We start from the raw sequence: 10,387 nt of genomic DNA, 5'->3' as shown, positions 1-10,387 counted from the left end.
TGGAGCATAATGCTAGCAACATCAAGGTCATGTGTTGAATTCACCGGTTTCACAGATGTTAAGAGAATGTGGTAACATTTTATTTTAAGGACCAATTCTCACTATTAACTAGTAACTTATTAGCATGTATATTGCTAGCGTGTTGGCTGTTTATTAGTAAGCCTCCTTACCTAATAGGCACATATTAATGCCTTATTATGCATGACCACATTCTAGATTCCTTAACCCGACCCCATACCTAAATTTAACAACTACCTTACTAACTATTAATAGGTAAGCAGCAAATTAGGAGTTTATTGAGGAAAAAAACTCTTAGTTAATAGTGAATATTTGTTCCCAAATCTAAAGTGTTACCATAAATGTAATTCAATAGCAAAACTCAATGCAATTATACAGAGGCAGTTCTAAAGGTGGTCACAGCTTTTTTTTTTCATCACAGTGTTTAAAACAAATTCAGTTCACTACTTATTTTACAAGAGACAGTGCTGAGAAAACAGTACAGTATAAATAACATGAATTCACTGGTATTTACATTGGCATAATTTGTATATACATAGTGTGCATGCCAAGACACGACACTGAGGTTTATCTACTGGAGCTAAGCATCTGTAAGATATGCTGTCTGGGGCTTGTAGCCTTCTGATACTTTGCCAGCAAAATTATTTTGAACAACGTTAGGGACTGGGAGGTAAGCATCCTGCATTTCCAGTGTAAGATCGGACTTCTGAGCAACACCATCTGGTTCTGGTATGGTCAAATTATAAGAAGCGTTCTCAATAATTGATGTAAGCTTCTCCAGAGGACAATATGACACATCAACTGGAGATTTAGAAATGTTCTGGTTGAAATGTTGTGCAGGAACCACTCTGGAGTTCGAGCTGATGAGGTCATGGCCATGTAGACTTTCTGAGATCGAAGGATGCTCTAAACCGTGGACCTCTTGGATCTCACACTTCATGTACCCCTCGGTCATCTCGGTACAATTAATGCCCTGGAAACAACAAACCAACATTGTGACCCTCATACATAAAAATTATAATAATTACAAAAAAAAAAAACATCTGTTAGCTAAGTTATAAATTATAAGGGGGCTGATGGCTCACCTTTGTCATCCATTTCCCTGCAAGTTTTGGTTCAGGAATATCTGGACAGAAAACTTTCTTTAACCTGAAGGATTTTTAAGAGTGACATTTTAATTTCAGCAGTAAATAGGAAATCTATAGGAAATATTGGAATTTAAAAAAACATATGACATAACACTGGAAAATCGTCCTTACCATTTCCGTTTCCTGTAGCAAAGAACTGTGATGATCATGAAGATAAGCGTTACTGTACTGCAAACCACAATAGTGGCTGAAATCATCTGGTCAACTATGAAGATTTTGTCAAATTGCACACAATGTTATCACATTTCATATATACTATTTACTGTATATTTGCTTATTAAACATAATAAATAGTTCAATCATTAATGGTTTCAATTATAATTGGCTATATTTAATATTATTAAAATACTTAATTAAAATTTTTAATACTTACTGGTTTCTACGTTCATTTTGTGTGTAGCATAGTCACCTTCCCCTCCAGATGTAATGGCACTAACACGGAAGGTATAGAAGCCTGGATCTAATTTCAAATTAACTTTAGACACTAAAATTAAAACAAAGTAAGTCAATTTATAATGTATTCTTTAAAATAAAATAATAATCAGTGGATGTCAATTAGAGAATTAACTTACCCTCTGTCCATGCCGTGTTAATATGGCTTTCTGCCGTTTCAGAACCAGAAAGCAATGTTATGATCTTGTAGCCTCGTATGAAGCCGTTTTGCTGTTCTAATGGAACTCCATCCCAGGAAAGCTCAACATTTATTCCTTTATTTTTACCTTTCAAATTCTCAACTTTTCCCGGTTCTGAGAACAGAATGCAGGATGGAAAATAAGTAAGACATCATTTTTGGGTTAACTATTCTTTAAATATTGAATTTTGTGCTTACTTTTCTCTATAGCATAACCTTCACTCCTCTTGAGAAGCTTTGGTGAATCATCTGTGCAGGCGTAGACAGAGACAGTGTATCTCACTCCTTCCTCAAAAATACCTGTGAGAAATAGAACCATATAGCAGTTATCCTCCCTTTCTGAACATAACCACAGCTCCCTGAATCACTGATGACCCATTACACATGCACAAATTCAGTATCAGAACAAAAACAGATGAGTCAAAGTGAGTCAAATGATTCATCTTTATGTTATCTTCATAACTGACCAGATCGATTCCAGGTGTCATAGGCACCACTGTCACATTTTGGGATCTTCTCCCATGCTACAGCACATTGCGTCTTTTTGTATGTTGGAAACCATTCAACAACATAGCCACAGGTAGAACTGGGGTATTCTTCCCAAGACATTTCCAAGCCACCATTACTGCTGTTGATACGGCCTACGTCGACTTCATTTTCTGTGAAAAGATTTAAAGAAACTTCATTCAAACACAGCCTTTTCAACCAATTAAAAACTGCATTCTGAATCTCACCAGGATAACTCGGGACGATGATGGTAGAAGGAGGAGAACGACCGGCAGAGTTATTAGCTGAGACTGTAATGATTCTATCACTTTTTTCAATCCCAGTGATGGTATAGCACAGCTGTGTTTTTAGTTCTTTTTTCATTTTTCCAATGGTAATTTCATATCCTGTAATCATCCCATGGCTTTGTTGTTGAGTTAGAGGCTTTTAAATATTAAAAAGGGTCATTTTTATTTGTTTGACTGCAGCCACATAAAGCTAAAGTAGTGCCAAATCTAAATGCTCTTACCTTCCACAAGACAGATGTAGTTTGTTCAGAATAATGAATCCAAACATCTAGTGCTTCTGGAACTGAAGAGGGATTATTAGTGTTAATCAGATTACACAGCTGCTTAATCATTCTTACTCATCTGGTTAGTTCAAAAATACTAATTCATTCAGGAAGTGAACTGCATGTTGGTCAGACGAATTTAAACGAATTTAAACACTCACAAACATATTTTAAAAAATGTAATCTGATATATAACTTAATGACCCTATATTTTAAAATATATTAGTCTTCTGAATACTTACTGTCCTCTTTAGTGGAGAACTTAGTAATTTCACTCCAGTCGCCCCATTTGTAGAAGTGCTCATAAGAACCGCACTGTACTTGAGCTGTGTATGTATTAAAGGGCTGCAGGTTTATAAGTACAGCTGATGAAAGTCCCTCTCCATTGAAGGTTTTCTTTGTGAAAGATGACAATGTGTGGACATTTGTGAGAATGCATGTTAAGGCCTTGCAAGTGGAAACAGTGGAAAGATAAAATAGAATGCTTATCAATTTTGATGATACCAACATTATAAATCCTTCCATTGAGCTTCACTTGACAAATCATTGGAAACGAAGCATAGGTTGCCTCGTTCCAACGCCAGTGAATAGTGACTTTTCTTGCATGAGCATTACTGGATATTTCACTTGGTGCTATCAACCATACTGTGCAAGAAAAAAAAACATGATTAAATTCACAAATAAATTTGTTAAATTTGTAAATGTTTTGGTCATGCAAATTGTAAGAAATATTTCAAATAAGTTTTACCTCGGTGTGTAGGATCAGCTGTATCAGTGAGAGTCTTTACACCAAGAGGATTTCTGGCAACCAGGGTGCAGTTTGTCACCTGCTTTTTCACTGCATGTATGACACATTTACCAAATTCACAAACTCTGGCAAAATCAAAACAATTGGCATCAGAGAACTGAATCCAGTATGATGAAAGCAAACATGCATGATTCACACTGTATATTAAGATGGATATTATTTTGCCAGCTGCATGGTTACCTTCCATTAAGTGTATAGTTCGTCTTTCTATTAACAGTCAGATAGGTGTTTCGACCCTTTTCCCAGTGACACTCCAAAGAGCTGAGATTCCGTGTTATACATGTCAAATTCTGGTCATCTGGGGGATCTGTAGCATTCAGTGAAATTAAAAACTTTAGGCCTGGACAATGTAAAATTCATTTGGTATACACAGTGTAAAATTTGGGGTCAGTAATTTTCCCTCTTCTATCCTCTATTGAAAATATCACATTTTCCAAACCCATCCAAGCAGCATCATCAGTTAAAATGGTGGGAATTTCCCACATGTGGCCATAATCTAATATGAGGGCAAAATATAAAAGAAGTGCTAGGATTCATTCACTGTAAGCCATTTCAAAACTGAAGGGTTTAAATTAAACAATTCTTATTAAATAGGATGCATTTAGACTTACAGCCAATAAACATTGTAGAGCCAGAAGGGTTTCCCTCAACATCACAGTGTATGTTGGGCATAGAAGGCTTTTCAAATAGAAGTGGTTTTGTGATGTATGTCCTGTTGCTGATGCGAATGAGAAATACAGATAAAGGACGCTTATCTGTTTCCACGATGCAACAGAACGTGATGTTACTCCCAACCATGAAAACTTGATCGTGAGGATAGACAGTTGTTGTTGCAGCATTTAGATCTCGTCCTGTTATTTTATAGGCAAAACAGTTATTGTTCGGTTGTTTTCCTCTTTTGCATAACAGGTGCATACAGTGTATGAATAACCTGTGGCTACAAACCTTTGTGTGTGTATAATGGTGTCCATTCACCAATGTGTTGCTTATTATGTCGCCTAAGTCTGACTGAATGGGAAGTGCACTGCAATGGTATAGGTGAAGTCCATTTCCAATGATAGTAGGATGTTTTGTCTTGCATCACATGTATAGTTTCCTACAACAGGGTTTTGACGTTAAAAATGTCCTTAGATGTATATTTCCATTGCTTTTGTTAAAAAAAATTACTTTCACTTTTCACTTACAAAGTGAACAGTCCTCATCTGTTCAGTATGAATTACTTCTATGTCGTAGCTGACTTTCTCGGATTCATTCTTTTCGGCAAATTTATCTCTCCATGCAACCTTCAACACCCATGCACCACAATCAGATGGTGCACAATAGGATTCTTCTGAATCCACTTTGACCCCTTCTATTGGAACTGGGTGTCCTGTTGAAACATACAAGAAGTCCGTTCTTCTATCAACGCTCTCAACTAACAATTAAAATAAGAAGGTATTGTACTATTTAAGGAATAGTTCACCCAAAAATGAACATTTTCTGAAAATGTACTCATCCTCAGCCTATATCTAAGATATGGATGTGTTCGTTTCTTTGGACAAAAAAACTAATTTGGAGAAATTTTGCATTACATCTCTTGCTCATCAATGGAGCAGTGAATGGGTGCCATCAGAACGAGAGTCCAAGCAGCTGATACAAGCATCACAATAATCCACACGACTCCAGTCCATCAATTAAAAGCTATGTGTTTATAAGATCCAAATCATTAGAACTATTTTGGACTGTTTGCTTTTTAAACAGTGCTTAATCTGTGCATATTTCTTTCCTGATTCAGATGATTTGTTTTTCCACTAGAAAAAGCAATTATTATGGATAGAGGACTCATTTGAAGTTAAGGACGTGATGGAGTTGTTTATTACAAATATGCAGCTTTTCATGTTTCTTGTGGATTTCTTGTGTTTGGACACACATTCTGAAGGCACCCATTCACTGCAGAGCATCCACCAGTGAGCAAGTGATACATTTCTCCAAATCTGTTCTGATGAAAAAGCAGACTCATCTTGGATGGCTAAAGGGTGCAAATTTTAAGCAAACATACATTTTTGGTTGAACTGTTTCTTTAAAAGTTTAGCAACAACAGTTTAATGCATTGAAGACTCACCATCCTGTTCTGTTTGGCCAATCAGAGAAAAAAGCAAAGCACACAAAAGCCAGACTGACATGATAGAGCTCAGGAGATTCTGGATAAGTAATGGCTCAGCAGTTTCTCCATTAGCAATTAGATCTGCTAAAGAAACAAAATGGTTCAATTAACCATGGCTGAATAACATCTAATAAATGGAAATTTTATCATTCTCTAATAGGTTTTAATTAACAGGAAATAGAGATAGGAGGAACAGAAAATGGAATCATAAGGACATGATTCAACACAAAATCAAATTGAATTATCTTGAGTACATGTACTGTAGCACCCACTGCACTACAGCCCAACCGGTTTCTTTTTTGAAATATAAAATAGATGATTTTGTAGATTTTTGCTGTTTGGACACTAACCCTTCAACTAATTTGTGATTCAGATATACAAATAGTACAACTTTTCTTATTCTGATGGAGAAACTAGAGAAGAAACTGAAGTATGAAAAGACTTTCAAAAAAAAAAAAATGAAATGGGTTACTAGCAAAATCTATTCAAAGATATAATTCATCAGGCCACCAATAAGCAGCAATCCTGATTATTGGTGGAATACTACTGGACAATTAGCGGCTTTTAGTCTGTTGTAGAGAAGACAATCTTAATTTATGATCTGTGGCTATGAATATGAGTAAACAAGACCACAGATGTTGACTGAACTGGTTGAACTGTACTTAGTTGTAAACAAATGCATGTCCAAAATATCAAATGCTGATCCAGTAAGTAAACAAGAGTACCAATGAATATTACTGACAATAGAAAGCATGATTTCTCACATCAAGACATGCATTCATTTTAAGTGCTGTCATTTAGAGATCACTAATATTTAGTAAGTCCTTTAAATATTTTGCTTTCTCACCTGGAAAATTTTACACCATATGTACTCCATGTCTGTTTCGCAACATAATATGCATGGTTTAATGGTTACATTTTTTGTACTCTGTTGAGAGTTATCATCAAATATTCAGAACATCTGTTTAGTTGCTTAATGACTGTGTGTTTGTGTCTAAAGATACTGTATACTACTCATACTGTAGGACACGCAAAGTAATAATTCTTTACAGATGACCTCAAGACCAAAAGTCTGGTGTTGTCTATAGGTTGCAGACTCACTGCTCGTATTGCATGCAAGCGATCTGCAACTAAATACTAGCTTTTAATCTTTTACATCTGCCTTAAATTCAACTGTTCCAATACTTATGCTCACATCAAATAGTGGGATGAACTCTAAAAGTGCTGTCCTTTTTATTTGGTAAAACATGTATGTATCGAAAGACCTAATAATAAAATGTGACATTCTGTAATTTTGTCGCATATTCATCTTTTAATCATATTTGCAAATGTCTTGACTCCACAGCAGAGAAAACAATTATGTATTTATTGTTTGACTACTTATGGAGGGCACTGTGTATATATATATATATAGGCTATATATAATACACACACATACACACACACTGTATATAAAACATATACTTTATATTACATGTCGTATTGTACAAACAATTATTTTACAAAAGAAATTATGGCACAGACCTAATGAATATACATTACCTAATAAAACAGAATTTTCAAATAAGTGAGGCAAAGACATACGCACTGCTCATCTCTCCTTTTGAACCGAATCGAAATTATGCCACAAAACACATCCAGCTAGTTATTATAGGATTCGTGTTACTGAGAACTCAGTACACAATGTGCAAATTCATTACAATTTTAAAAGAATGACGAGAATAAACACCCACCTGTGGAAAGTGTTCGCAGCCTTAACGCCTCAAGAATAAGCTATGGGTTTCCTTACATTATTTTCGATGAAAACTAAACACGTCAAAGTTGTGAGAGCTGAGTTTTAGAACACAACAGAGTTCACCCGCGGTTTGCTCGCAGAAGCGGCAGGAGTGTGAGAACTTGAAGTGGGAGGATCTCAGTGGAAGCGTGCGTGCGTGCGGGAAGTTACGAGATAATACTCACTAGAAAGGGAATCAGTATGAACAAGGTAACTAACCGCTGTTTTAATGGCAGCACGTTAAATCTTTTACCCATCGCCATCTCGAAGACTTTAGGCTAATATCGATACAGTCCTGTGTACAATACTCATTATAAGAGGAGAGCTCAATTTCACCTTTTCACAACCGTCGTCGCTGACTGGAGAACTCAATATAGATCTAGATTAGGTAAACTGTTATAAGATATGGCAATACTACGGTCATGTTAGTAACGTTAGGTGAAGACAGTATCGTTTCGTATCAGACAAAATATTCAAAGGTCAACAAACACACAAGGGAGGGGGCTATAAAAATGACTGCCTGTTCTGTGGAAAGCTGCGGAAGTCTTTCTGTGGAATTATTGCTCGGGCTGAGTGGAAGGACTTTCTAATTTGAAAAGATACTAAATATTTTCCAAAAAACAATCAAACACTTGAGAGCCGAGTCAAGGAAATTGAGGTTTATTTTATTTGATCACGGACGCATCCCTTTCATTAGATTCTCAAGGCCCATTGCTAATGCCCCCCAAAACACATTAAATGATACAATTAAAGAAACAGTTTAAGTATGTACAACAGTTTTAGATGCTTTTTCCCTTCAGGAAAAATATAAATAACACTTCTTGCATCAGTCTCTGCAATTTCATTATTAAATGGTGCTTACATTTCATACAGTGCTCTGCAAAATCAAGAGTGCACTTAAAAGAAAAAGAAAAAAATAAATAAATCACTGAAAGATGCAGTTAGTTTGTTGAACAATGAACAGATGTACATTTAAAATATATTCATTTCCTTTACACTCTTAGCATTAATGGTGATGGAGAGAACAACCCCTTTAAAAAAACTTGGAACTTGTTCCACAAATACAAGAGAATCTGCAATCATTGGCGCTTATTTAGGTTTTAAAAACATCAATACATTTTTTTAGCATTTCAAAAAAATTATTTTATAACAATCTGACAATGGCTTCCAGTCATGGGTTTCACATAGCCCCTAGTTAAAAATGGAAGCAAGAAAATAATATAACCACCCAACCATCTGGCATTCTGGGATATTTTCACCACACACTCTAATGACTTTGTGGAAATTATTTATTCAAGAACACTTCTGAAAATATTAGGGGAATATTCCAGATAAGTGGCTTAATTATTCTTCAATGTCCAGCCAGCATATAGTAAAAAAGACTGCATCATATGTACCATCCCAAACATTATCTGTTACTCTTGGACAGTTTCCATATTTATTTTTTCCTATCCATTATACTGCAGATAGGGGTTAGAATGCACATGCACTTAAACAATTCCCCAGAAGCCTAAAAGGAAATACTGTAACAACAAATAGTATTATCGTTGGCCATATCAGACTAAATTATGGAAGTTGAAACCTGATGCTTAATTCAAAAGCCAAGGCAGGCAAAGGCAGATTTATTAGTTCCTATAATAAATAAAACAAGACAAAAGGGCAAATTCATTAATTCTAAAAGTTAGGGTTAAAGCTAATACAATTAAGGCAAAATAATTAAAGCTGCCTACATAATTAAAATGGCCCAGCCACTTCAAATTTCCACGTACAAAGTGGGATATAACCTTTTCTGGCAATGTTTTTTTTTAATGCAATGTTAAACTAGATTCATCCTGACCCTGAAGACATTTTGAAATCTTATTAAACCATAATGTGTATGTGAAATGCTGAGAATTGGTGTTATAAATATTGACAATGATAAATCGTAGTAGTCTATGGATGACGGTCAGCTGAATTTAAGCAGAACATGTCTTATATTAAGGATCAGTCTTAATCATGTCTTGTCAGTTTAACCTTAATTTTTAACCCAATATGTTTTTTGCCCATTCAAAATCTCCTTACAACCATTAGGTAAAAAAAAAAAAATATTATATATATATATATATATATATATATATATATATATATATATATATATATATAGATAGATTAATAGCAATCAGAGAGAGATGATAAACTACAAAGGGTACATACAAAAATGGTGAAATATGTTTGGTGAATCATGGTTTTATTAATGCTTCAAATAATTAACGATTTTCTCTACAGAAAGAGAAAACTTTCTATGGGTTATTTAAAATCTCTAAAATGACTTAAAACAGAGAAGAGTAAAACGGCAACATGGCAGTGATGAAATGCACTTTCACTTCCTCTGTTGAAGCCCATTGTCTACATGTACACTGACTGTCAGACAGAAATGATATGCAGTCAGTTTTTATCCTAGCTAATAGGCTCAAATAAAGTGAAAGGGACAGAGGAGCTGCTTGGACCAAACAATAAATAAGTGAATAAATAAATAAATATCTTACTGATTCGAATGTCAGATTATTTTGGATGACGTTCCATAAGTCAGTTAACAAAGTTACACAATACAATACAGTCACTGTTGCATTATTGTGTAACAACACCATCAGAAACATGTACATACATGTACTCAGGGATTACTATGTGCTACGTCGATAAAAATCAATGAGCAAAAACCCTTTTATGAGACCGGTACAATAAGATAATAAAAAAACTGGCATTTGTTGACTATTATTATTACTTGATGATTGTCTTACAAAGCAATTGCACAATAGTCACACCAGGACT

The 10,387-nt window shown here is 35.0% G+C and overlaps 1 protein-coding gene across 5 annotated transcripts; it reads right to left on the bottom strand.

The window, feature by feature from the left end:
• Positions 1 to 402: 402 nt before the first annotated feature.
• On the bottom strand, positions 403 to 9,324 carry LOC132117178 (leukemia inhibitory factor receptor-like). 5 transcript variants are annotated; one of them, XM_059526281.1, is made up of 18 exons: positions 7,539 to 9,324; positions 5,764 to 5,889; positions 4,847 to 5,031; positions 4,608 to 4,758; positions 4,274 to 4,513; positions 3,843 to 3,969; positions 3,603 to 3,727; positions 3,363 to 3,499; positions 3,097 to 3,250; positions 2,813 to 2,874; positions 2,532 to 2,727; positions 2,265 to 2,456; positions 1,996 to 2,097; positions 1,739 to 1,912; positions 1,540 to 1,650; positions 1,278 to 1,371; positions 1,104 to 1,167; positions 403 to 991 (listed from the first exon to the last, which is right to left on the bottom strand). In XM_059526281.1, exons 2-18 carry the CDS (start codon positions 5,822 to 5,824, stop codon positions 599 to 601), a joined length of 2,568 nt encoding a protein of 855 aa, XP_059382264.1. In that variant the 5' UTR covers positions 5,825 to 5,889; positions 7,539 to 9,324; the 3' UTR covers positions 403 to 598. The 5 variants fall into 5 exon arrangements, with proteins under 5 accessions (XP_059382264.1, XP_059382261.1, XP_059382263.1 ...); XM_059526278.1 differs by having other exon boundaries at positions 2,265 to 2,727; XM_059526280.1 differs by having other exon boundaries at positions 1,576 to 1,650; positions 2,265 to 2,727.
• Positions 9,325 to 10,387: the final 1,063 nt, after the last annotated feature.

The sequence above is a fragment of the Carassius carassius genome, chromosome 36, assembly GCF_963082965.1.
Source record: "Carassius carassius chromosome 36, fCarCar2.1, whole genome shotgun sequence".
Classification (NCBI taxonomy): domain Eukaryota; kingdom Metazoa; phylum Chordata; class Actinopteri; order Cypriniformes; family Cyprinidae; genus Carassius; species Carassius carassius.
Note: the sequence above shows the minus strand (reverse complement) of the source record. Positions and strands in the feature narration are given on the sequence as shown.